We start from the raw sequence: 27,868 nt of genomic DNA, 5'->3' as shown, positions 1-27,868 counted from the left end.
GGCTTGAAGCATTGCCCTAGGATCCACCAGCCCTGACAGCGTCCTGTCTTTCTGGAGTCACACTGTCTTCCGTGACTACTGTGGGGAGATTTAGACTAAGAGAAGCAAGTGGGCTGCCCGAGGCTGGATTCTTGAGGCGGAAGTCCCAAGGGTCACCCCAGGGGTGGTAAACATTTATGCGAAGTGTGTCAGAGCCCAGGGCCAGCCTGGGCTGCCAGTAAGTCCTGCCTCTCTCCTGGAGCATTTGCTTTGTGCCACGCACTGTTCTCCTTCCAGATACTCGCTAATAATCCTTCCAACAACTCTCCAAGATAAATATCATCCCCTTTTCACAGATGGACAAACCAAGGCACTGGGAGGTGAAGTTCTCACCCAAAGTCACACAGCTAAGAAGAGGCAGAACTGGGATTTGACCCCAGCAGTTTGGCTCCAGAGTCTGGGTTCTTGGTAACTTTGCTGTGTGTCTCGGGTCAACTGTTGGCCCCAAGTTCCTTCCCCGTCAGGGTCAGTTGATCAACAGAAAGCTTCCGGGAACCCCAGAATGAAAGCCTCATTAGCAGGATGAGGCCAAACCCTGAGTAGGCCAGCTCTTTAGGGCTCAGTTTCTCAATCCGAAAGAGGAAGACAGTGGAATAAATAGGGGGTTTGCAAACCGTGTTCCAGGAACCTTAAGGGGTTCCTCAGAGTTCCCTCAAGGAGTTGCCACACCTGGCGCCGGAACCAGCAGGCAGCGCTCCAGCCGCCTTCAGCCACGAGCTCTGTGCTTACTGTTTTATACTCTGGACTCCACGTAAGGGTCCATGTGGAGGGTTCTGTGACGGAGTGAGCAAGAAAGCAAGAAGAGAGGGGAGGTTTGAGAACCACATCAGTACTCATCGAACCTGACCAAGCCTTGGGTTTTACGGCTGCAGAGTCCCAGGCCCCATCCCGTAACTACTGAGCCAGGTCTGAGGTTGGGGCCCCGGGGTCTGCGTATTTATTGAACAAGCTCCCGGTGTGGGCTCCAGCACGGGAGGTTCCATGGGGCCAAGGCAGCATCGTGCCCGTGTGGGACCGTGCAGACGTGCCCGGGGACGTCATCGGGTAGGTGGAGGCCGCCTTGCTGGGGCAGCCCCGGGCCCCCCCAGTGAGGGAGGAACCACACGCAGCAGACCCAGGCTGCCCCCGGCAACCTGCCGCTCGGGCCTCGCTGGGCCCCGCGGAGCCAAGAGCTCAGGGCCTGGCACTGTCGAGTGTCTGCCGCCTGAGGCCGGCCTCAGCACCCTGCAGCCGTACCCCCCGCTGGAGTCACAGAGAGGTTCCCCGACTTTCCTAGAGGTGCACAGCCAGGAAAAGGCAGAGGAGGCGGGAGGCAAGCCTGGGTGAGCTCCAAGTTCTGAGCAGGACGCCCATCCCGTGCCCACGCCCCCTGACCCGTGGCCAACCGAGGCTTCCGCGAGCGTCAGGTGGCCCTGCCAGCCCCAGTCTGGGACCAGTAGTGCTCCGTGGACACCAGGGATGAACCCTGAACCGGGAGCAGGCCAGCCCAGGCTGCACTCTGGGAAGCAGAGCGGCTACGGGGGCCCCCGGCCTCTGCCCACCCTGTCCTCGGGCTCCTGAGGAGCCCCGGCCTTCGCCGGAAGCCCCACCGCCCCCAGCCCAGCACCTCAGGACCCGGGAGCCTGGCTCTGGACTCCTGGTGTTCAGCGTGGTCAGGGACTCGCTGTGTGACCACAGGCAAGTCAGGCCCCCTCTCTGGGTCTCTCTAAAAAGACCAAGGCCGTGGTTGTCCACCTGTGGCCTATGGAGTCCCAGGATCAGAAGGTCTAAGGCGGTAGGCAAAGGGGACTGTGGCAGCTGTGTCACTGGTCACCTCCCCAAGCGGCCCATTAGCCCAGAGCTCCAGTTTGTTCAGCCTGTGGCTGCAGTTTCGTTTGAGCAAAGGGCGTGCGGCACCAGTCGCGGCCGCAGGAAAGGAAACCGGGGTCCAGGTCCTCTCTGAGCTCCCTCCGCGGGCCTCCGAGCGGCTTCCAGGAGGGCATCAGCCTCTGGAGGAGTCACTCCCCGGGCACCCCCATGTCCCTGCTCACCCATCGGCGAGGGACAGTACAAGCCCCACCTTATCCCTGGGAGAACAGGAAAATGTGGTGCCCCAGCCTCTGAAAGTCTGGAAGATGGGGCCAGAGACTCCCTGGAAGGCCATGGCCGTCCCCCTGTGAAGCGCAGCGAGACTGTACTGAACATCGCCCCTCCCAGGTCACGGCGCTCTACAGTTTACAGCAGGCGCAGGGGGAACGGCAGGCAGAGAGAAGAGTATAGATTCTGAGCAAACTCCCTGGTTCCAACCTCAGTCCGGACCTTGCTGCCTGGTAACCTTAGGCAAGTCACTTAACCTCTGTGCCTTAGTTTCCTCACTGGTGCAACAGGGACAATAAGATACCAGGTCTGAGGGTGGCCGCAGGATGGAGCGAGCCGATGTATGTAAAAGGCTTAGCATAGGAGCCATAGACGCTAGCGACAGCGATGACGATGGCCGTGATCTCGTTCAGCCTCTCGCCAGCCCCGTGGGGCAGGCAGGCCAGGCCCCTTTGTACAGGTGGGAAGACTGAGGCCCAGGTAAGTTCAGCAGCTTCCCCCAGCTGCCCGAGCCGGCCCAGGTATGAGACCAGAGGGAGCAAGAGTTTTGGAGCTGAGAGGGCTCTCAGGTTCCTGTCATCCCTCCCCTCGTGCTGCAGATGGGAGGGGCTAGCCCACAGCCCTGCAGGGCACCAGTGTCCGAGCTGGTTCTGGAACCCAGGGCCCCTAACTGGTGCCAGTCTGACCAGTGCCTTGAGCTGCCTCAGACCGTAAGATTCAGCTGGGGGAAAAAAAGATCCCTGGGCTAATAAGTTTTAGAAATGTTGCATCGTGTCTCTATCCCTTAGAGATCAACATGATGCATTAGTTTATCAAGGCTCTGACAAGTTCTGCAATGAAGAAACATATTTCACATTTTCCTATCTAGTGTTTCCCAAACTTATGTGACCACAGAACCGTGCCTTTTAATCTCGTTCGGTGGCTCACCGTCTGGGAAATATTGAGACAGATGACTTCTTTGGGCCTCTTTCGTTCCAATATTCTGTGCTTTGAGGTACTGAGTCAGTTGTTCTTAGGAGATCTCGAAGCATGCCACCAAGCTGACACTGTTTAGCCGCAGAAGTCCCTGTGGCTTGTATGAGATCCCTGTGTCTCACGCGGTGAGGGGAGCCACTTGCAAGGCCAGGTGTGGGGGCTGCTTGTCTATCTCATGTCCCCTTTGTTCAGAAAGCAACCGAGGCAGGGACAGCACCTGCCGAAGGCAGACAAGCCCCGAGGGATCGGTGGAGAAATGCCAGTCCCGGGGTTTCTTATTTGGCTGCTGTCCTAGGTCCCAGGTAAAGACAGAGGGACTGAGTCCACTGGCACCGGGCCCCGGGGGGATGGGACACCCACGCTGCCAGGGCATCTGGCCCCGCCTGTCCTCCAGGGTGCCTTGTCACTCTTTGGCGGCTCTGAGCTGCCTAATTGCTTTCTCTGGGACAGGCCGGACGTGTCAGAGTCACATCCAAATTGGCTCCATGCCTGCGCAGAGACAGCTTCCTTCTTTGTTAGGAGGCCGGCGTCCCTGGGGACGGCGTGGAGCCCGTGGGCCAGGGCATGGGGGCCAGGAGGGGAGGAGGCAGCCTCTGACAGCTGTCACTGCAGGGGCCAGAGCTGTGGTGACAGGGAGGAGGCTCGAGACAATCCAGAGGGACCTTGAGGGCCTGTACACAAGCGGAGGGTCAGAGATAACAGGCCCGGGTCCCCGACTGCAGCGCAGGTGCGAGAATCCATTCCAAATTCCCTCTGTGTGTGTGCAAGAAACACACACTCATTTCAGCGACAGCCTGAGCCCAGCAAAACCGATGAAAAACCAGCCTCCTATAGGACAGGGCACGAGGAAAGGCCCAGGCTTTGGAGCCAGATCCTCGGTTCAGTCCCGAGTCAGTCCGTGCTGACCGGCGATGGGCCCCTCAGCCAGTCCCTGAGTCCTTGAGCCTCAGTCTTCCCCTCTTTAAAATGAAGATAAAACACCTTGGCTGTTGCAAAGATGAAGCCATAAATGGAGGGACTCGTCAGCGCTGCGGGAGACGCACGCGAGGGGACGCTTGGGCTAGAGAGGACACCGGCTCTGAGTCCGGGCTGTGCCCTCTGCGCACAGCTGACTGGCTTTTCTGAGCTCCACTTGCCTCATCTGTAAAATGGGCTTCAGGGAACCCTGAGTCCCCGTCCCGGGTGCAGCGGGTTCGCACGACAAATTGTAAAGCAACAGGCAGGCATTAGCCATCGTGACTGTGCGGCCTCGTGGTGCGGCTGGAGCTACCTTTACCACCTGCTGTTTTAGGTCAGCACCCTACTGCAAAGAGTGTTGGGGTGACAATGGCAGGACCCACCTCTGCAAACCCTCCCATATGCCAGCACTGGGCTGGGCACCTACACTCCTCATTTCAACTGTGCTCCAAACTCAGACGCCTGCGGGCCCCTAGCAGATAGGTGAGTCAGCGAAGTGGCCACATTGGGGGCAGCACATGCCCTGTTGAAGACGGAGCAGCTGGCAAGGTGCGGTGACTCACACCTATAATCCCAGCACTTTGGGAGGCCAAGGTGGGAAGATTTCTTGAGGCCAGTAGTTTGAGACCAGCCTGGGCAACATAGCAAGACCCCATCTCTAAAAAAAAAACATTTAATTTAATTTAAAAAAATTAGCCAAGCATAGTAGCTCACACCCGTAGTCCCAGCTACTCAGGAGGCTGAGGCAGGAGGATCACTTGAGCCCAGGAGTGTGAGGTTACAGTGAGCTATGATGATGCCACTGCACTCCAGCCTGGGTGACAGGGTAAGACCCCCATCTCTGAAAAAAAGAAGAAAGGTAGCAGCCATGCTCAGCTCCCGTGAAGCTGCCTGGGGCAGATGCCAGCCTAGTGCTTCCAGAGCTCCTGATTTTTTAAGAGAAACCAAAAATGTCACATAATACACTCCAATTCTTTAATATTGACAACTAATCTTATAAAATGTAGTGTCCGTTGGAAGAAAAAATTCCATAGCCCCAATTTGTCTCTGGGCCAAAGGCCCTGCCACCTCTGTCCTGGATTCTCTTTCTCTGTGGGCACGTCCAGCTCCGGTGGTCCTGGCCTCCCCCGGTTTGCAGAGCCAGGGCCTGCCCGGCCACAGGTGCTCGTCTCAACTTGGCACACGCCCTCCTTCGCCACAGGGCCCCCCTGCCCTTCCCTCCCTGACAGCCAGGCAGCAGGGTCCGGGCCCTTCTCTGAACCCAGAGCAGTGTTCCCAGGGCTTGGGGTGTCGGGGGAGAGGTGGGGAAGAGGGGGAAGCGGTCTTCACTCAGGGCTGCCCTCAGAGGCCTGGGGTCATTACAGGAGTCCTGAGCCCCCGTCCCCGCAGCCCGTTCTGAGCAGGGCTGCACAGCTACCTGCGGCCGGGGCCTCAGTCATTTCCATGGACTCTACCAGAGTCTCGGGACTCAGAGACGGAGGGTGGGGGCTTCACCTTCAGGTGAAGGTGCCCATGGGCCGGACGAAAGGGGGACACCATACTCTCCCAGAAGTCCCAGGAGGCTGCACTGGCCATCAGTGTGGAGAGCAGCTGCAACCCGGAGGCCCAGGGATGCAGAGAGGGTGTCAGAGGAGGGCTGAGGAAAAAGACTGGCTTCATGGTAGGGAGGGAGGAAGGATCAGGGGCTGTGACGAAAGCTGGGAGAGGACAGTCTGATATGACTTGCTGACATTTACTGAGTGCCCACTGTGCTAGACATGTGGTGGATACTTTACACACACTCATTAAGCCATTCAACAAACACTGACTGAACACTTCCTATACTCCAGGCTTAGGGCTAAGGGCTGAGGATGCAAATGTAAATGATGACATCCCATAAATTATCCTAACGTCATCCTCACCAAAGTCTCACGAAGTATGTATTCTTGTCTCAGCTTTACAGACGAGGAAACCGAGGTTCAGAGAGGTGCCATAAATAGCCCAAGGAGACATGAGAGATGGAACAAGGCAAGAATTGGGGTCCCATAGACTATTGAGTTACACTTTCAGACAGATATGGTTACAGCTGATAAAGCTATGAGCTGTTAGAATGAGGCTTTGTTCTCTGGTTTCCAGAATTCTGGTGCTGGTGGGAGACAGACGAGGGGCGGGGTCACCGTTAAAGCCGAGAAGATGTAGTCACAAAGTGGGGAAAACTCCCAAGGGTCTTTCACCCCATGCTGTGGGTCTGCTGAACATATTCGTGGATTCTAGAAGGTTGTTCACCCACGGTGAGCATACCCTGGCTGTCAGCCGCCGGCTACGGGACCACCAGGTATCGTGTTTCCTGACGCATGACTATAAAAGCCAAAACTGGCACCGCTCTTGCCCTCTAGGCACCCACGTTGTGAGAACACCCCCAGCACAGGCCTCCCCAAGGCTCTCTTCATTTCGAAGGAAATTAGAGACGTACAGCTCACGAACGTGCTCGCTGTTCCTCAGTCGGCCTCCGTGCAATAAGTGATTAAAGTCACCCACCAATGGCTTAGGAACCTTCCAGGAGGCAGCTGTGAAGGCTTTGGGGGAAGGTCAGAGGTTGGGCAGTTTGCATTTATCATTTAAGATGACGCCATAGAAGGCAACACCTCCCAGCGCCTCACCCGGGGCCGCAGGCTCAGATCCGACTTAGTGGAGGTTCTCACGTCCCAGTGAGCGCGTGGACGGGGCTTGCCAAGGGGTACAGGCCGAGGGAACAGCGGTGCAGCCTGGAGACGGGGCAGTCAGAGCATCACTGGCGGAAATGCGGGAAGCCCGGGGTGCAAGGGCAGGGGTAAGAGGCTGAGGGTGAGGCTGGCGAGGTCGGCAGGACTGGGTCAAGCAGAGCCTGTAGGTCGTGGTAAGGAACTTGGACTTTACTAGGGAGCCATCGAAGAATGTTGAGCAGAAGAGGTCCCTGGGAAGATACAGTTTTTAAAAATAAGAACCTCTGGGCCTGAAGAGGGTGGAAAGGAAGGGAGTCAGGGTGTTGGGAGGGGGCTGAGGGCTCCAGGTGGGAGATGGCGCAGCTGAGCGAGACAGGGGAGCAGGCAATGGAGATTCTGGAGGGATGGAAATTCGGCAGGGGACCTTTGAACCTTTGCCCGACCTCACTAAGCCCCCTGCCTCAACTCCACCTCCATGGCAGCTGGGGTCTGAGTGCTCTGCTGCTGTTTGTCTGAACCCCCATGAGGCAGCGACAGACCCAGCCAGGCAGAGGGACGCACTGGCCTCCTCCCCGCTCCGGGACGCCTGTTTCTCCACGGCACCCCCAACTCAGCACAGAACATCACTGGCGACTAATGCTGCCCACCAGGCTCCCGTGAGCTCTGCGTCTAGTCGCACGTCAACCCCAGGGAAGCAGGTGGCAGGGAGGTGCCCACGTCTGTGATGCTGTGAGCATTAGGAAGGAGCCGCTTAAGTCCGGGGCCTGAGTCACCCAGACCACCAGCTGGGTATAGCTCGAAATTTTAAATGGTGAAAAAAGTTGTTATTAAAATGCTCTAAGTCCTTCCCACAAGGAGCCTAGAGTCTTTCCCAGCTCTAAGTCCTGCTGCCAAGGGCGTCTGCCAAGGGCACGCAGAGGTCAAGGGTGAGTGGGCAGGGTGGAGAACGCCACCTCTCTGAGGCTGGGGGGCGAGGAGTGAGGGCTGCCCCCTTGCTCCCTGTGCAGGCTGGGGAGTAGAGAACTTACCAGATGAGTTCTTCGACCTCTAAGCCTCTGTGTATTTAACCAGCTCCCTACAGCTGATGTTCTGGTCCAAAGACCACTCTGAGAATGAAAAGGCTGGGCTCCCCCGCGACGTGAAGGTCCTACCCCAAGGCAAAGGGACGGAGCGATGACCTTAAAGCCACCTTCTAGTCCTAGGATTCTGAACCCGCCTGGTGAGAAGCCCGGGTCACCCCACTGACAACACCATTTGAGCGTCACGCTGCGTCCGCCACCCCAGCCCAGGGCTCACCTCCGCCAAAGCCCACCATCCTTCCATCGTGCCCTTCCATGCCAGCTGTCCTGCCATTGGTTAGTGGGCATTAGGCATGAGTGTCCCTGATTGTAGAATTAGTGTCCAGGCACCTTGGTGTTCGGTCGATCATCCCAAATACCAGGCAGACACACAACCCCAATTTAAGTGTGGACACCCCTGTCCCCATCGGCCTGTCTTTCCCCATGGCAGGACTTTGGATCCCATGAAGTCTGTGTCTCTCTGTCTCTCTCTGTGTCTGTTTCTCACTCGGACTCATGGTGAGGCTCCCTGATCCCCCGCTCGGCAGGCAGGGCCAGGAGCAACTTCCCAGCCTTGGAGAGCAGGTTCCCACACCTCACTCGCCATCCCCCCTCTTGCCAGTTTTAGCAATCCCTGCCCAAGTCCCCCTGCAGCCAAGCGTGAGCAGCCGAGAATGGGTAGAGGGCTGCTTGCATAGGTTCTTCTGCACTGGGAGGTCGGGAAACTTGGGCTGGAGGCCCAGCTCCCATCCCACACTACCTTGCTGGAAACATCAATTGACCTTGCCGAGCCTTCACTTCCCATCTGAAATGTGCCCTTCGCCCCTTTATCCCTACGGGAGAGCAAGAGAAGCTGAGGCTCCCGTGGGAATACCCAAGCGCATCATGATCTCATCTTCACTGGGCACAAAAATGATGAGAACAAGGAAGGGCTGAGCTGTGGAGAGAGGGGAAGAAAGGTGCCTCCCATAACCTGGGCTTTTGCCGCCACTAATGACATCGGACATCGCCGCGTCCCAGGCCTGGGCAACGAGAATGCGAATAGACTTGGCTGCTGACCTCGGGGACGCACTCCCTGGCAGGACGGATGGGCAGACCCATGCGCCGGCAGAACGTGCAGTGCTGGGTGACAGTGCACACAGCAAGGGGACATCCCCTCGGGCAAGTTTGGAGGAAGGCATATTCTGCAAGGCCTGCCTCTGTGAAACTAATAAATCTGGACTAAAACATTTCTAATGCATCACCAGCCTCACAAACAGTAAAGGAAATCCTCAAGACAGACAAAGCGAAAAAGCCGGGCGCTGACGCCAGGACAGGAGCAGCGAGTGACCTCCAAACGCGAAAAGGGAGGTTGTCCGGGTGCAGATGCTGACGTCAGGACTGTGAGCAGGGGGTTCAGCCCTGGGATATGGCAAAGTGGGAGAACAGAGCCCGAGACGCCCTCAGTCAACCAGGGTCTCTCAAAGGGGAACGAAGTGGGCCCTGGTCCCAGGTCTCACCCCCACTCCCTGTCGCTCTCCGCCCCAGTCGGAGAAAACGCGAGTCCTCTGTGGAGAAAAGCATCTGCTATTTAGGCCCTAAAGAGTCTCGTAATCTAAGTAAATGTGACTTCAGCGTGAGCAAGAATCAGCGGAAACGAACAGCAAGTTTAGAACCTCCAAGGTCTTTTCAGATATAGCAATTATTAATACCAAATACACAAATTATGTACAAAATGCTTAAAGAAATTTACGGTAAAATCATAGACATGAGCAAACAAGAAACTATCTGAAAAGACCAGGAAAACTTGAAAAAAAACCAAAGAGAACTTTTCAGAAATAAAAAAATGTAGTTGTTAACATGAAAAATAAATAAAATAAAAAGATAGGTTAAGCAGCAGACTGAATAGCAGAAAAGAGGATTTTAAAAAATGGAAAACAGATCTAAGGAAATTACCAATAATTCAATGCAGAGAAATAGGGAGATAAAAGCCATGAAGGAGAAATTACAGCTGTCAAGTCTAGTGCAATAGCCACTAGCCACGTGTTACTATTTAGATTTATATTTGAATTAATTAATATTAAATAAGATTAAAACTCAGTTCTTTAGTTGCACTGGCTACATTTTAAATGCTCCTAGTCACATGCGGCTAACAGCTACCCTATCGAACAGTGAAGATTATACCACATTTCCATCACCATGGAAAATTCTACCTGGACAGCACTGCGTTATAAGATAGGAAAAATAGAATTAGAATTTCAACTTATGTCTAATTGCAATCCCAGGAGAGACCCAGAGAGAATGGAGAAGAGGTAATATTTTAAGAGATAATAGTCGAGAATAGTCCAAAAATGAACCCCTAGATACAGGAAGCATAATTTATATCAACCAGAATAAATAAAAAGAAATCTGTATCTAGCCACATCACAATGAAACTGCAGAACCCCACAAAGACAAAATCACAAAACTAGCTAACAAAAGAACAGCAGTTAGACTTGCAGCTGACTCCTCTTTAGCAGAAATGAAGACCTATGATAATGGAGCAATGTCTTCAAAGCGCCAAGAGAAAATACTGTCAGCCTAGAACCGTGTGCCCAACAAAACTCTCTGAAGGACAAGGGTAAAACGTGGACTTTTCTCAGATAAACAAAAGTTGTAAGAGCTTACTACCAAAATGCTTTCAATCAAAGAAACTTTTAAATCCTATTCTTCGGGACTAAGGATATTATTACAGAAGGAAGGTCTGAGATTTAAGAAAAAATGGTAAACAAAATATTGGTAAACATGTAGGTAAATTATTTCAAGCAAACATTATCAATGTAAAATAATCATGATGACAATGTCTAAATTATGGAGTTTTAAAAAAGGATAGAATTAAAATACTGGACGTGGTAGCACGTTAAGTCGGGGGAGTGATCAGAATTAAAATGTCTTAAATAATTCTTACTATTTGGGACAGGGCATAAAGATGTTGATCACCTCTAGGTTTCGTTAAGTTAAATATGTGTAGTGCGTTTTCAAAGGTAACCACAAGGCAGTGTGGATTTAGAGCTTCAGCCTGCATCGGACTCACCCGGAGGGCTTGCTAAGGCACAGATTCCTGCGCCCACCCCCAGAGTTCTGTTCCAGAATATTTGGGGTGGGGTTCTGGAATTTTCATATCTAACAAGTTCCCAGGTGTGGCTCATGGGACTCGTCCAGGAACCTCACTTTGAGAACTACTACACTAAAAACGGAGCAATAGAGAGTTTAACTTCCAAATCAATGGGGCGGGGGCGGGGGGACGATATGAAATGAGAAAACAAACAAACGAAACCTTCCATCCAGACCAGCTCTGTCCAATAGAAATACAATGCAAGCCACATGTGTAATTTTAGTTCTGTTAGCCACATTAAAAGTATAAAAAAACTGGTGAAATGAATTTTAATGAGATAGTTTATTTAAACCAATATACCCAAAATATTATCGTTTTAATATGTGATCAGTATAAGAACAGTTAATGGGATAATTCATGTTCTTGCCTTTTTTGTACTAAGTCTTCAGAATTCAGTGCGTATTTTATACTTAAGGCACTTTTCGGTGTGGACTAGCCCATGGCAAGTGCTGGGCAGGCACATGTGGCTCGTAGCTACCCTACTGGACAGGGCAGGTCTAGACTGCAAGTGACGTGAGTGCGCAGAGGACAGACGCCCCCAGTCACTGAGCGTCCCCTCTATGCCAGAGGCTGGGCTGAACACTTTGCACGCATCATCTCGTTCAGTCCTCACCTCGTCCCGTGAGATTAGGCATTACTATCATCCCCATCTTGCAGATGGGGAAACTGAGGTAGAGGAAATTTAAAACACTTGGCTGTGATCATCTAGCTGGTAAGCAGCAGAGCCGGGATTCAAACCCAGGTCTCCTGTATGCTGGCGCCAACCTCTGAACCTCTAGGCCAGGGGTCTCTCCGAAGGGTTTTTTGTAACGGGCCAGATGGTAATTATTTTACGCTTTGTGGGCCAGACAGTATCTGTCACAACTACTCAACTCTGCGGTTGTAGCACGAAAGCAGCTTAAGACGATACATAAACAAATGGGCATGGCCGTGATCCAAGAAAAATCACATGTAGAAAAACAGGGAGAGCCGCATCCGGCCCGGGGGCCGTCGTCTGCCAAGCCCTGTCCGGCACAGCTGCCTCCGTCGCCCCCTGAGGGAGGCCTCCATGGTCATACTCGGTGTTACCAATGTTCCGCGGGGCGTGGGGGCACGCGCATGCGCGTGCATGGGTGTCGGGGGTGGACGAATGTGGGACCTCTCATTCCAAAGTCTCCACGGTCCTCCCGGCTTCCAGACGGGTCCAGAGGGACTGCCTCTGGCGCCTGGGCTCCACAAACATTCGAGTTGTGAAGCAGCTTCCCTCAGGGGCTGAGGCCTGCTCCCCGCTGAGTCAGCCCGCACACGCTCGCAAACACACGCCGGAAGTTTGCTTTTTTCCTTTGCCCACTTATCTGTCATTCCCTCCACGCCCCCTCTGTCTCCCTCCCCCTCTCCCTGTCCCTCCTTCCACTTTACCTTTGCGTCCTTGTTGTTTCTGGGGCCCTTTTTCTTCCCAAGGCCTGCTCTTTGGGTCTCCCTTCTCTCTAGCACACTCCCCTGCTCCCATCTTCCTTCTCCCACTTCCGGTGCTCCTTTAGTGCCCTCACCTGGGGGAAACTTAGCCAAGCACTGCAGACACCCCCACCCTCCCACCTGGACCGGGCTGAGCCAGTGAATTTCTGCCCAGCCGGGCTTGACAGCAGGAAGACCGGTCCCCTCCCTAGTGCCTGAGCTGAACTCAAGGTGCATTTTATCCCAGGCAGGCAGCGGGACGGAGACCGTGGCAGCGGAGCTCTTCGTGTGGCCAAACAGTGCCCAAGCCCCAGGGGAGGGGCCCCTGGTTACCAATTACAGCCACCCTGACTAAGTGCCTGTGCCGTCGACCTAGAAAAAGACATCAGAGAAAAATATCTCCTAATATGACGCGTCTATGTGGGACTAAAGCAGAAAGGATTATGATCTGCAAGCACAGCCACGCAGGCCGCGGGTGCGTCTGAGGAGGGGCGCGGGGAGGGAAGCCTCTATTGGCAGAAAGGAGAAGTTGGCATCAGCGGCTGGGAAACAGAGTTCGTAGGTTCTGGGGGTGACACAGCGCATTGGTGGAGACGCCGTTGCTGGGCGGCGTTCTTTCGGGGGCATCTTATCTGAGTTGCTGCAGTCCTAAAGAAGGATTTTCTCGTGGAGTTATTCTAGAAGGTCCTTGAGACAGTTTTTATCTTAGACATGCGAGGACGAGCTCTCCTTCTTCGTGCTTTCCCGGCTCTCATTTGTTTGGATCAGACAAAAGTGATTTCATCCTGGTGTCTGCCACTTTCACTCTGCTATGGTTTCACGTTCAGAGTTGATAACATTCATATCAGCCTAGGAGGTAGATAGTATTATGATACCCATTTTATGGATGGATAAACTGAGGTCTCAAGAAATTTGCCCAAAGCCAAGGTCTGTTCAACTCCAAGCCTGCTCCAAATGGACAATGTGTGCTGCATCTTGGAAATTGGGGTACCCAGATTCGGCCACACATTACCTCTCCTCTTCCCAGAAGCATGTGAGAGAGGTAGAACTCAGCTACAGGAACAAGACAGAGAGAAGCCAGTCAGGCCGAAGGCCTCCCAGCAGGCTCCCAGCTCTCTCCAACCAAGGGAGGATGCCCTGTTTAGGTACCTGTGGCCAATCCCCGCAGAACGTGGGGTCCTGGGCCTGATCAGAAAGACTTCCCTGCAAGCCAGGCTGGCCTCTGGGAGCCAGCACCCCCACTGGGCTCAGGTCTGTGCCCCTGGCCGGGCAGCCCTCTCACCAGGCAGGAACCTGCGGCCCCAGCAGGGCTGCAGAGGCTGTTTCCGCATTCCCAGGCACCATGGCAACACAGACTGGTGACCCGCACAGAGCTCTGTGCCCCTCTGCCATTTCCCTGGGGGAAAAAGAGGCTGGACCCACCGAGAAGGGAAATACTATAATGTTGGCAGTGACTTCTCAAACCCCTACCCACCCTGGCACAGACGGCCTCGTCCCACTCAGTGCCAGTGAGTCCTCACGTCAGCCCGCAGAGGAGGCGGGCAGTAGAGTGCAACACTGTGCCAGTTTTACAGAGGGGGAAACTGAGGCATGAGGCATTTGGGAGAAAGGTTTTGGCGGAGACGGGGATGATGGATGAGTGTGTGGCCACCAAGGGGATGCAGGCATTTTCAGAGTCCCTTGAGGAGTTTAAAACACAGAGAAGGATTTGGAAGACAGGGCTTCGTAACTTGAAAAAGTGAGATTTCTAGACTATTTTTTCTCAATTTCAAACATTTTATAGTCGGTTCAGAAAACTTGAGAAACAGAAAATATGCGCACACAAATACTCTCACATACACGTACACACACGATCACACAACTATCCATCACCCCTTTCCAGAAATAAAGACTCAACATCTATCCACCTAGTATTTTATGCATATACACATGTATATATATAATTATACATTATATATATAATTTTTAAACTACAGCTGGGATTACATTGTACCTGCTGTTTTTTCCTTTTTCACTTGGCAATAGATGTGGACATTCTCCCACGTCAAAAATGTTCCCCTGTGCCAGGCGTTCCTGTTCGTCGCGCCCACTCCAGCATGTGGGCGGAGCATCTTTCATTCAAATACACTTCCATCAGTAACCATTTATGTTGCTCCTGGTTTTCAGTTTTTCCAAATTGTTTCATTATAAAACTATACATGGTTATTATGGAACTCTGATAACACACAGAGGTATAGCAAGAAAAAAATAACCTTATTCTCCCCGGTACACAAACTCTGTAACTACGAGCATTTGTGGGTACCTATTACCTGTTGGAACTATATGCCCTATTTGTACTGATGGGTCAGCATCTTATTGCACCATTGTAATGATTTATAATATACAATTTCCGCCAGGTCATTTCTAATTGGACTTATTTTTCAATATTTGTCATTTTTCATGGTATTGAGTTTGTCTGTTTTGGTTTCTATTTAACCCTGTTTTAGAGAGATTCTTTTCCCCACCCAGTTGGGTCTGTGGAACCGGAACTTTGCATGTTTAGCAGGTGTTGACGCAGCCGACCACGGATGGGAGAATGGGGTTGGAAAATGTTAGTGGATAGACTATTTTTTTTACTGTGAGGGCCACTCCAGAGACAGGCTTTCCTGTATTAAGAAATGGAGCTGGGGCTCCATTTATCCTAAGAAAATAAATCACCCGGTTGCCCAGAGATGACTGCCGTGTGTTGTTTGCAATAGTGAAAAATTGGAAACAACCCCCCTGCCCATCAGTAGGAGGCGGGTGACATGAATTACGGAGCATCCCTTCAATGAATCCTGTGCGGTCAAAAGCCGTTGCAGCTCTCTGTTGAGACGGAAAACGCCCTCCACGGCGGAAGGGAAAACAGCACATTACAGACAATTGCGGCGTGCGAGCGTGTGGGCCTGTGCGTGTTTGTAAACGTGGGCATCTGTGTATCCCAAGGAACATTTACTTAACTAAACACTAGCAGCTGCTGTCTCTAGGTGGTGTGGGGGTGATTTTCATTTTCTGTTTTATTTTTATTTTCTTCTGGAATAAGTTTGTCTTCTTTTCTTTCGAGGGGGCATAGATTACTTTTGTAATGGGAATGGGGCAGAAAAATAAAACAAACAAAAGCCATTTTGGTTTTGAAAAGAAGCAATTCGTGGGGAAGACGTCCCTGCCCTCCTCCGCCGCCCGGGGTGCAGCCGGCCCCCCAGCACGGCCGTGTGTGTTGTGTGTTGCAGACTCGGACAGCCAGTGCAGCCCCACGCGGCAGAGCCTCAGCCTGTCGGAGGGCGAGGAGCAGATGGACCGGCTGCAGCAGGTGGAGCTGGTCAGGACCACCCCCATGTCCCACTGGAAGGCGGGCACCGTGCAGGCCTGGCTGGAGGTGGTCATGGCCATGCCCATGTACGTCAAGGCCTGTGCGGAGAACGTGAAGAGCGGGAAGGTAGGGCAGCTCCAGGCCCGTCATGGGACGCGCCCCACCCAGACACTGGCCTCCCCCACTCCCACCCTGGGGTCGGGAGGAGCCGGCCCACCTGTGCCTGGGCTCTGGTGTCCCCGCTAAATCACTGTGCCCCCCCAGCAAGGTACAACGCCCTTCTGAGCCCCAGCAGCCTCATGTTCGGAATAGGGCCAAGCTCCCTTTCCCCGGCCGAAGGGAGGCAGGACGCAAGAAGGGCTCTTTGGGGCGGGAAGGTGATTCCGCCCCCGCCCATGGGGCAGAGGACGCAGAGGCGTTCCAGGTGCTCTGCCCGGACTGTGTGGGGAGGTGGACAGGGAGATGGGGGAGGAGCCCCACAGACCCCCCCCTGGGCCTGGCCAGCAGCTGTCCTGGGACGCCTCGGGTGCAGCGACAGCCCCGACTCCCACCCCCCTCCCGGGAGCAGGTGCTGCTGAGCCTGAGCGACGAGGACCTGCAGCTGGGCCTGGGCGTGTGCAGCTCCCTGCACCGGCGCAAGCTGCGCCTGGCCATCGAAGACTACCGCGACGCCGAGGCGGGCAGGAGGTGAGCGCCGTCTGGCACCCCACTGCGCGGGCTCCCAGGGAGGAGGGAGAAGAGTCCACCCTGGGGCCTCCGGGTTACGCAGGTGGAAAGCGGGGTGCTGTGGGCTGGGCCAGGTGTGGGGGATGTTGGGGTGTGACCAAGATGGTTCAGGATGTCCCTGGCCAGGGGTTCCAGGCACACCCAGTCCCCTGGGGCCAGCCCTCCTCGTACAGAGATAGACACACAGGAAAGGCCTGAGGCCACAGATGCTCTATGACACCCGGACCCCAGCACGGGAGCCTCATGTGCCCCCCAGAACTCCCCTGCCTCTGAGGGCCAGCCCGAGCCGGTCTGCTGCACCTGCTTCTGGGTCTTACCATTCCAGGGTGAGGAAAGACAGCACGAGCAGAGAGAAGTCTCCCACAGAGGACGGGGCATGGGTAGGAGGGGCCCCTCTCAGCAAGCACACCCGGGCATGGCAGAGCGCCTTCCCCGCGGTGCCCGTTCCTCACACCACCCTCCGCCCCAGCCCTGCGTCCTGCCCGCCTCTCTCCTGACTCTCTGCGAGCAGAGTCTGTTGAGGGTCCCCTCGTCCACCAAGCAGCTCCAGGGAACAGGGAAGGAGCCCTGCCCCCACCCCATCCTGAGAGCGCGGAGTGGGGAGGAACTCGCTTTGTAAATCTGACACTTTCTGTTTTGCATAATTACGTCCTTCACTGGTTTCCCCATCATTTTTGTGCAGTTAATTAATCAAACCTGGTGGTGTGTGCTGTAATTTGCAGAAGCGGCTTAGTGGATTAAAAAAAGACGGGGTTGGGGTTAGAGAAACAGCCTGGTTTGGAAGTAGGAAAACCGAATCCACGTGTGTCCAGGAGAAAGGTGTGATTCCGAGGTGACAGGAAAGACAGAGGTGAACCTGGGTCAGAAACTTGGGGAGCAAGTCAAAGCAAGCGAACAAGAAGGGGCCTGGCCTTAGCTGCAAGTCAGGACGCCGGCCTGTTCTAGCACAGTAACTTCCGTGTGAGTTGTATTTAACTCACACTAGTTTTGAGCCCAGGGCCTCGTGAAGCATATGTAACTCACACGTCTCTTCACCTTGGGAGCCATGAGAACCACTTTTCAAGTTGCATGTAACTCATGCACAGAAAACAATCAAAAATAACACATTTTTCATTACATTAGAAAGGATCATTTTGTTTTCGAAGTTTTTACTCTATTTTCGTAATAAAACGCCATGGCCCCAAGGAAACAACCTCTTTTTCTAGTGTGGCAGTCAATGTGCTAGACAGGGCTGGGGCTACCGCCTGCTGGGCTTCTTCTCCTGCGGGTCCCAGGAGAACCTGGCACTCGCCACCCACCTCCTAATCAGCTCCGTCCCCAAATCTCTTCACCACCCTCCGTCACCCAAGCTGGAAACCCCTCCTGCCCCCTTGCCCCGCCCCCAATAGGTCTGTACACGCTGCCTGTGTTCATGGAACAGGGGGGACTGCCTACTTCACCTCTTAAAAATGTGAGGAGTCCAGGCCGCTGCCCAAGCTGCCCTCAAATGTGGCTGTCTTAGTCCGCTTGGGCTATCATAACAAATACCACCGACTGGGTGGCCGAGACAACAGAAACTTATTTCTCACAGTTCTGGAGGCTGGAAGTCCGAGATCGGGTGCTGGCATAGTTGCATTCTAGGGAGGGCTCTCTTCTAGGCTTATAGAAGGCCGCCTTCTGGCTGTTTCCTCACGTGACAGAAAGAGAAATAGAGACCTATCTCCAAAAGCCACCATATTGGGGGTTAGGATTTCAGCACATGAATTGGGGGGACGGGCAAATACTTAGTCCACAGCAGTGGCTGACCCTGAGAACCTCCAGGAACCAAGAGTTTATGGTGCCCAGAAAGGGGTGGATTCAAATGTGCAGCCCGATGTGAACAGGTTTTGAAAAATTCTGAGAGCCGTGAGCAGGATGGCTCTAGGGATCAGGAAGCCCCAACATTACACGCCTCCCAGGGCTTCCTGGAGAAGGCAGAGGCCTTATTTTGAGTTTTCCATTCCCTGTGGAAATCCAGCCTGCCTCTAACTTGCCGTGCGACACTGCCCCCTCTGGGACTCAGTTTTCCCACCTGCGAAATGGGAGTTAAACTAGGACAGTGGTTTTTAAACTTTTGGGCATCATAGCCCCTTTAAGAATCTAACAAAAGCTTTTGACACTTTTCCCCAAAAGAAATATACAAAACTCTACAACTTTGCATTGTGGGACCCTCTGACCCACCCACTTTCAGGGGTCCATGGACTCTAGGGTGAGAATCTCAAGTGAGTTCATCTTCAAGAACGTTTTCAAATGCAACATCCTGTGTGACCATGAGCATGACATTGCCCACTCTGGGCCTGGTTCCCCTTATCTACAAAGTACTGACAGCAAAACCCACAACCCTGTGCCAACTCCTCGTCACCGCGTGGACACGATTTTATTAATCCTCACGACACCAATGCCGGATGGACATCCTTTCCCTCATTTTAAAGACGGAGAAAGTGAGGTGCACAGAAATAATGTGCCCGAAGCCACACGTCAAAACATCTGACTTCAAAGTCAATGGCCTTTCCACTGTCCCGCGTCACTTTGTATTCAAACACAAGAACAGAAACGGCTTCTGCTACCATTCTTTCTGGAACACCGAGTGTATCCCAGACCTCGTGCTACGGGTTTTGCCTTCTCATCTCTTCCAGTCCTTACAGCTCCACGAGGCAAGCATGGTTATCCCCATTTTACAGATGAGAAAAGTGGGGCCCAGGGGCTCCAGGCTGCAGGGCTAAGTGTGACCGAGCCAGCACAGCCTCCCGTTTTCTGTGTTGTGTACGACCCAGGTAATAGCTAAATGCTACGCCTGTTCTCGGACTTCAGAGTCTAATCTGGCCGCAGTCTGGGGAGGGGTGGTGAGAAATTTTATGAAATGTCTAAATGGCTTTTACAGGCGTGCCGTCTTATTCAACTTGGGCTCTTACAATCAATAGCTCAGCCCAACAGCTGGGAAAGTCAGAGGCCCCATGGGGACGACTTTAATGAAAAGAGAACAACGTTGAAGGACAGGAGCATATTAACCGTCAGCGGGCGGGCGGGTAGTGCTGACTATGAATGAGCCCCTCCGGAGCGGGTTAAGCCCTGCACCCCACGTCTTGTTGCACCATTGATTTGCTGAACAAAACCCTGGCCGCGGTCAGGAGAGGATCCCATTCTGTTTTGCATCAGTGACAACTCCGGCCAGCAGATCTGATTGGGAGGGCTGTGAGCTCCAACTCACACCCAAGAGAGAAAGCAATGAGGGCTGGTGCCTCAGAAGGGTCCCTCTGTGACAAGGCTGGGGCCGGCCTTCGAGGGGCTGGGAGGGGGTTTACCCCAGGCCCTTTGCATCCTAGAGGGGAGCTTGTCTTGGGCCAGAAGGTTCCAGTTCAGGAGCTCCCCTGAGCCCTGCTCGGCCATCACGCATTCAACTCTGAAACGAACACGGTAGAACGTTAACTCTGAGCCCGGGCATGGGGGGCCTGGCTTTCTAGATAAGCCACACCCAGTCCTGCCCTGCAGGGGCTGACGGTCCAGGGAGGCAGCTGGCCACATGAGCAGCATTGACCCACAGCGTGACTAGGGCTGGGATGGGGACTCCCAAGGACTTTGGGCACAGAGAGGAGCCCCTGACCAGTGCAAAGTCCTGGAAGGCTTCCGAGAGACCAGACGTCTCTGCAGAGTCTGCAGGCGTTAGCCAGGTGAAGAGGGTGGGGTGGGGTGGGGTGGACAGCAGGCCTGGAGACCATAGGCTGGGAGGCCGAGGGGCCGAGGAAGGAAGACGAAGCCAAGCAGAATCCACCCTTCTCTTAGCCATCCTTCCAGCACGTATTCAGTCAGTGTCTACTGTGTGCAGTGCTGTGCTGACTGTTCAGCAGTGAGCACAGTCCCTGTCCTGACAGAGCTTATACAGTAGAGTGGGGAAGAGAGAAAATAATCTAGTGGACGATCAATGAATATTAAAATTCAACGTGTGACTGGTGCGTTGAGGGAAATCACTAGAAACAGAGCAGGCTAGGGAGCGACTTGAGACAGCGCATCAGAGAGAGGGAGAGCGGACACAGGGACGAGAGGGCTCAGCCTGGGGCCAGGGAGGGACGGAGGCTCAGCGTCCCCCGGAAACGCCCCCAGGAGCCCAGTGTGTGTGTGGGGTAGGTCAGGGCCAGTGTGGGCAGCCCTTGTAGTCCACTCCAGGGACTCTGGACTTCATTCCTGCAAAGGGAAGCCAGGGAGGGTGCCCAGCATTTTAAAGGACCCTCTGGCGGCCATGGGGAGTGTGGATTGGAAGGGGCGAGTGTGGGGAGTGGGGGGCAGTCGGAGGCGGCTTCAGAAACCCAGGCCAGAGATGGTCGCAGCTCCAGGAGAGGAAAGAAGGGGACAGAGGACACACCGACCAGAGTAACCAGGCAGGGTGGTGGGGCAGGTGAGGACGGGCTGCCGGCTTAGGAGCTGGTGACAGTGACGGCTGGGGCAGGGGCTGGGCCTTGAATGAGAGATCCCGTGGCAGCCAGGAGGCCGGAGAGGAGAGGTCAGAAGAGAAGGGAGAGGCGAATTTGGGAGAGGTCACTTACGGATGCCCGGAGCCCTGGAGACGGGAGAGCTGGGGCCGGAGAAGGAGGGGAGGGGTCAGGAGGGAAGATGCGCCCACCATCCGGCAGCAGCTGCCAGGGGATGCTCTGCAGGTGTCCTGCCAGCAAGGAAGGACGGCGAAGCTGGGATGGTCAGCTACCTCTGGCAGCGCCCGGGGCGGAGGGCGGTGCCGCTTTGCAAGCCCACCACTTGCCCTTTCACCTAACGATCCCTGGGTGGCCCCGCGGCTCCCACTTAGCTGGCAGCCCTCATGGCTCATCGTGCTGCTGTCCCTCTGTGGGTGGCACGCGGGCCTCCTTCCCTCTGCGAGGCTGCCACCGCGTGGCCAGCAGAGGAGTGACAGGGCCAGGCCCACCCTGGCCTGCACAAAGCACTCGTGGTGCGCCTGCTGTGTGCATGGCTCTGGGCTCTGTCTCATGTGGGACTAGGAGGTCTGAGACACGGTGGCGAGAGAGAGGACTCGGACTGTGCCAAACGTGGGCTTTAATTCCGACTTCAGGACGTGCCACCGTGTGGCTCTGGGCAAAGTCGGAGCTTCCCCTTGTAGAGAGAGGACGGTAGCGCCTTCCTCAGGCAGTGCTCCTGAGGGCCAGGACGTGCCCCGCACACCGCGAGTGGACACTGTGATGGTGACCACCGTCACTTCTCATTCTCCAAACAGGAAACGCACCAGAGGGCACTGCTGGGGAGAACATGCTGATCGGGCGGGCTGGGCCCAGGCCTTGTGGGTCCAGGGATGCTGTCGAAGCCTCGTGGAAGCAGGGGGGCTTAGGCAGGCAGGGTGGGGTCCCCAGAGTTGCCGTCTCTCCTGCGTGGCCCTTCTGCTCTGTCCCTGTGCCTGCTCACTCTCTCAGTGTGGTCTCTTCCCTTTTCCTGCTCCCTTCTTTCTGTTGACCCTTCCTGTTCTCTGGGCCTTTCTCTGTCTCTCCCCACCCATCCACCTCTCCCCATCTCCGCTCTGCTCGTCTGTCTGCCTTTCTCTCTCTCTCTCTCTCTCTCCGCTCCACCTGTTTCTGTCTGTCTCTGTGGCTTTCTTGGTCCTCCCCGACCCCGTTGTTTCCCATCTCTGCTGCCATTCCTGCCTGTCCCTGTTTCTGACACTTCCCCCCACCCCTCTCTCTGGCCGCGTTTCTCCTCACCAGCCTGTCCAAAGCTGCCGACCTGGACCATCACTGGGTGGCCAAGGCCTGGCTGAACGACATCGGCCTGTCCCAGTACTCCCAGGCCTTCCAAAACCACCTGGTTGACGGGCGGATGCTGAACTCCCTGATGAAGCGGGACCTGGAGAAGCACCTGAATGTGTCCAAGAAGTTCCACCAGGTCAGCATCCTCCTGGGGATTGAGCTGCTGCACCAAGTGAACTTCAGCAGGGAGGTGAGGACCCGGCCCTCCCACAGCCCTCCTTTCCCCTCTGGCATCTGCTGCCTGTCCGTCTAACCGTCCACCCAGCTGTTCATCTGTCCATCCATCCAAGCACCCATCCACACATCTGCTTGTCCATCTATCCACCTGTCCATCCATCACTCACTCATCCATCCATCCATCTACACACCCATCCATCCATCTGCTGTTCATCCATCTATCCATCTGTCCATCCATCCATCCGTCTGTCCTCCATCCATCCGTCTGTGCAACCATCATCCCTCCCTCCCTCCCTCCTTCCAACAGCCACACACTGGGCATGGGCCAGGCCCTGTGCCCAGTTCTGGGGAAACAGGAGCCCTCATCCTCTGAGAACTCACTGCTTCTCAGGGAGAACCACAAAGAAGCTGGTGGTGACAATACCGTGGAAACCGTCCCAACGAGGGAAGCCCAGGGTTTTATGCAAATACAGAAAAGAAGCCTCTAGGGATCAGGGGCGACCCCCAGGGATAGTGAGAGCCAAACTGAGACCTGAAGGAGGGATCGCAGGGATGGGTGGAAATAAGAAGGAAAGCAGCCCAGCAGAGGGGACAGTGTGGCAAAGGCCCAGAGGATGGACCCGTGGCAGCAGAGGAACTGAGAGTCCTGATGGGTGGGGTGGCGGGTGTGGGGGGCAGCGAAAGGAAGTTCTGGAGAGGTCACCAGGGGCCTGTGGTCATGTTCACAGTTTGGGCTCTGAGTGCCCCTTGATTCTGAGCTCTGTCAGGCCAGAGAGCGCAGGGCACCTGCTTCAGTCCCCAGGGCCCCCCCACACCCCCAGAGAGGGGCCCTGAGCCACTGGGCCTCGTGGGGCTGAGTCCACACAGTTGACCTCTCTTAGGGCGACTTCAGAGCACAAGCAGTTCATGGTCGGGAGCAGAGGGACAGAGAGGGGCTGCCAGCCCTTCCTCCCCCTCCTCAAACACCCACTGAAAGCATTCGTGGTGCGCCTACTGTGTGCGTGGCACTGGGCTCAGTCTGTGTGGGACGTGGGGGCGTCTGAGACACGGCGGTGCAGGGGTAAGAGACAGGACTTGGAATGTGCCACACGTGGGTTTTAATTCCAACTGCAGGACGTGCCGCTCTGTGGCTCTGGGCAGTCAGAGCTTCCTGTTCACACAGCGAGGACGGCAGCGCCTTGCTCATTCAGCACTGGGAACAGGGAGGGGACAAGGACACAGCCCTGGCCTCTGGGAGCCCCAGTCTGACAAAAGAGGCAGCAACGTGCAGGAAGGGCCCCCACTCCGTCTGGGACCGCCGGGTGCCCCTGGTCCCCCCGACGGACCCACTGTCTCCCCGCAGGCGCTGCAGGAGCGCCGGGCCCGCTGTGAGACCCAGAACATTGACCCCGTGGTCTGGACCAACCAGCGGGTGCTCAAGTGGGTGCGAGACATCGACCTGAAGGTGAGGGTGATGGCGGCGTGGGGGAGGGCGTTCGCAAACCCTCTGTGAGTTTGTACGCAAATCAAGATCCCTTTCTGTGTGAACTGAGGCGTCTTCGCCCGGGCCTGGCAAGCATCGCGGCCCCCTCAGGCCAACCAGCCTCGTGCCTTTGTCCCCAGGAGTACGCAGACAACCTGACCAACAGCGGCGTCCACGGCGCCGTGCTGGTGCTGGAACCCACGTTCAATGCCGAGGCCATGGCCACCGCCCTGGGCATTCCCAGTGGGAAGCACATCCTCCGGAGACACCTGGCAGAGGAGATGAGCGCCATCTTCCACCCGGCCACGTGAGTGTGGGCCGGGCCCCAGGTGGCGTGGGCTGCTGGGTACGGCCCATCCCAGCCTGTCACTTGCTGGACCCCACTTGTTCCTTGCACCATGGAGGTCTCCTTGTACAGCCCAGGAAACGGAGGCTCAGAGAAGCAAAGTGCTTTAGCCTGAAGGTCACAGACTAGAAAGAGGCAGCGGAGCAGTCAGGTCTTAAATGAAGTTGTGTGTTAGATCCAAAGCCACCTGGGTGTTCAGGAGCATCCGGTGAGTGTGTAGGGACAGGCTGTGTGAGGGTGGTTTGAGACAGGAGGATCTGCACTGGCCTAACAGGTCGAGATGGCCGGTCCAGGCAGGACAACTGTGGGGACAAAGTTTGGAGGCAGGAATGGGCATATTAATGGTGCTGATGGTCCAGGTGAGCCCACCTGCCCTGTATCCTCATCGAAAAGTGACTAGAGAGTGGACAGCTGGACAGATAAACCAGGCCCCTTCCAGTGGGCTCTCTCCTTGAAATGACGCACTTGGGGTTAGACGACCATTTACTGAGCTCTTGCTACTTGCACTATCTAATTCCATCCTCCTGACAATGCCAAGAGATCAGTATCACCACCCCTCCTTTATAGACGGAGAAACTCATTCGCAGGGACCAAGTATTTGCCCAAGCTACAGAGCTAGTAAGTGGCAGAGCCCAGATTTGTCTTTCATCCTATTATTAGGGTTTACTACATTGACTGATTTTCATATGTCAAACTGTTGCGGTCCGATTGCAGAACGGGGGATGGACACAGAAAGAAACACACAGACACACACAAGACGTACAAGACTGCAGTGGTCGATTCCACCAGTTGCTTTATTATATACTTTTTCTATGTCTGGCAGCTACTTCCTGGTACGTGACTACCTTGGGCGCCTTGAGGAAAACACATTTTCATTCCTTCCAGACGATTGCTCAAGGGAAGCACATGTTTGCATCTTAACTTCTTTATCTTATTACCTTATGCAGGACAATGAGTCGTATGCAGGACAATGAGTCGCCTTGGCTTGTTTGCAAGACCCCAGGCACTTGGTTATCTGTCATAAAGCTGTCCCTCATGAGGAATAGTTCTGTTTGGTCAACAGGCCCTGTCGGGACCTATTGTCCTCTGGCCCCAAGGAGAGCACACCCAGTTTCGCTGACTCTGGGCTTAAGCCAATTTTTTCCCAGGGACGGTCCCTACATCTCCCCCTTTTTTGTTTAATTTTGAGATCGAATATGTTCAAAAACCATCATGATATTTTGATGGCGTTGATCATTCTTTATTTTCCGGTAGCTCCAGCATCTGTAGACTAGAAATAAACAAATCATGAAAACATATAGAATTCCAACATTAGTTCCTATACCATTAAGGAAAGCCTGAAAAGAAGTTAAGGGATCTACTTGAGCAAGCCCATTAGCTAGACCTTGGAAGAAATCTTGTTAAAATCCTCGGTCCTGATTCTCTTTGCCATGTCGCCACTTGAGACAGCGAGTGGGAACTCACTCACAGCCCTGCCCTGTGGAGACATAAGCAGAACCCCGACCCCATTGTAGAACCTCTCCTTCCCGCTACTCTCCATTCGGCGTGGACACATACACTGGGTCGCAAACATCTGGCGAGGGAGAGGACGAGGTCGTGAAATGACGTTCTGCGGCAGAGGAATTCAAAGCCTGCCAACGATTTAAAAAATTAAGGGTAAAGAGTGCTCTTAATAGATGGCGTTGAGGAGACTCAGGGACTCCCCCTTTTTGTTTTTGTAATTGGAGTTTCAAACTGCGATTGGCACGTTCAATAATTGCTTGACCTTGACTATTAAAAGGAATGCCTGTAATATGGTGGATGGAATGCAAGGCAAGAAAGGTAGCAAGTTTATGAGAAGTATAGGCGGGGGCATTGTCCGTCTTGAGTATTGCAGGGAGGCCCATAACTGCAAAACAGGAATAAAGATGAGTGATGACAGCGTCAGCCTTTTCAGAACTCTGAGCAGTAGCCCACTGAAAATGAGAATAAGTGTCAATAGTATGATGAACATAACGAAGCCATCTAAAAAATGTAACATAGGTAACATCCATCTGCCAAATATGGTTTCCGCTCAAGCCGCGTGGATTACAACCTGGTGGCAACGAAGGGAGTGTTAAAGGTGCGCAGGAAGCACAAGAACGCACAATAGCACGAGCCTGTTTGCGTGAGAGAGAGAAACGTTGCTGAAGTCCCTTCGCATTGGTATGATGAAGTTCCTGCTCTCGAGATGCCTGTTGAATAGAAGCGATAAGTAAAGAGTCAATTTTATCGTTCCCTCCGGCCATAGGCCGGGGGAGTCCAGAGTGTGAATGAACATGAACAATAAAAACAGGATGGTGACGTATATGAAGTAAAGCCTGTAAATGAGTAAATAAACGTTGCAAAGTGGTTTGGGAATTGAGAGGTAGAGAGGCAGTAGGAAGATGAGAAGTAACAAAAACAGCGTATTGGGAATCACTGACAACATTAAGGGGTTCAGAGGGAAAATCCTGTAAAACTAAACAGATAGCATATAGTTCACTTTGTTGAACTGAAGGGAGAGGTACAACCTTTTGGCCCATTGTGCTCCAATAACCGGCTTTACAGGAACTTGAGGCATCTGTAAAGAAGGTGGGTCCCTTTAGAGGGCTGGAAACAATAGGTGAAACAGGGAGGACGGAATGAGTCTGCAAAAAGGAATACAATTTGTGTGGCGGGTAATGATTATCAAAGGTTCCAATGTAATCTGCGCAAGCCACCTGCCAAGCAGTGGAAAATTCAAGGTTAGTTTGAATATCTTTAGAACTTAGATTAGTAACAATTCGGTTGGGGTCCATTCCAGAGAGTTGACGACAACAACGCCGAAGTCCTCGGGTAATCGGTTGTGCAAGCTTGTCAACGTAAAGTAACAGCCTTTTGTTCTGTTGGTTAGGGAGAAATATCCATTCAAGAAGTCCGTGAGATTGTCCCAAACAACCTGAAGGAGAATGACACGTTTGAAAGAGAAAGAGTGTAATAGGGAGTCAGGGTTGGAAAAATGTGAGGAAACCAGAGCTCAAACGTTGCTCTACAAACTGCAATTCAGATTCGGCCTGGGGCGTAAGGCAGCGAGGGCTATCAAGGGCAGAGTGGCCCTCAAGGATAGCAAACAAGTGTTGTAAGGCATGAGTAGGTATACCAAGTGATGGTCGGAGCCAATTAATATCTCCTAATAATTTCTGAAAATCATTAAGTGTTTTTAGATTATCTCTCCGTATTTGTAACTTTTGAGGACGTATTTGTGACTCAGAGAGACAATATCCCAAGTAATTAAAAGGTGGATTATGTTGCACTTTTTCAGGGGCAATTATCAAATTATATCGTTTGAGATTTTTTTGAAGATCTATGAAGGCTGCATCATGCATCTCTTGAGAAGGTGCTGCAAGAAGAATATCATCCATGTAATGATAAAGCACAATTTGTGGATGCTGCATACGAACAGGATTATGGCACAGTCAACAAATTCCTGGCATAAAGTAGGGCTATTTAACATTCCTTGAGGAAGCACCTTCCACTGATAACGTTCAGTAGGACGGCCATTGTTATATTCTCGGATAGTAAAGGCAAAACATTCACAATCAGAAGGTTGTAAAGGAATGGTGAACAAACAATCCTTAAGATCAATAATCATCAAAGACCAGCCTGTGGGAATCATAGAAGGCATAGGCAAGCCTGGCTGTAAATGGCCCATGGGCTGTATACATTTATTAATTTCTC

The 27,868-nt window shown here is 53.7% G+C and overlaps 1 protein-coding gene across 1 annotated transcript in view; it reads left to right on the top strand.

The window, feature by feature from the left end:
• Nucleotides 1–27,868, top strand: part of KAZN (kazrin, periplakin interacting protein) — a 432,584-nt gene that overhangs the window by 384,685 nt on the left and 20,031 nt on the right. Inside the window, exons 9-13 of the mRNA XM_012662661.1 lie at nt 15,602–15,807; nt 16,250–16,368; nt 22,125–22,356; nt 23,686–23,787; nt 23,946–24,112. Of these exons, the coding sequence (XP_012518115.1) occupies nt 15,602–15,807; nt 16,250–16,368; nt 22,125–22,356; nt 23,686–23,787; nt 23,946–24,112 (826 nt within the window). The remainder of the gene's footprint in view (nt 1–15,601; nt 15,808–16,249; nt 16,369–22,124; nt 22,357–23,685; nt 23,788–23,945; nt 24,113–27,868) is intronic.

The sequence above is a fragment of the Propithecus coquereli genome, unplaced genomic scaffold (genome assembly GCF_000956105.1).
Source record: "Propithecus coquereli isolate 6110/MARCELLA unplaced genomic scaffold, Pcoq_1.0 Scaffold77, whole genome shotgun sequence".
NCBI lineage: Eukaryota > Metazoa > Chordata > Mammalia > Primates > Indriidae > Propithecus > Propithecus coquereli.
The sequence above is the reverse complement of the archived record's forward strand: the minus strand, read 5'-3'. Positions and strand labels throughout refer to the sequence as shown.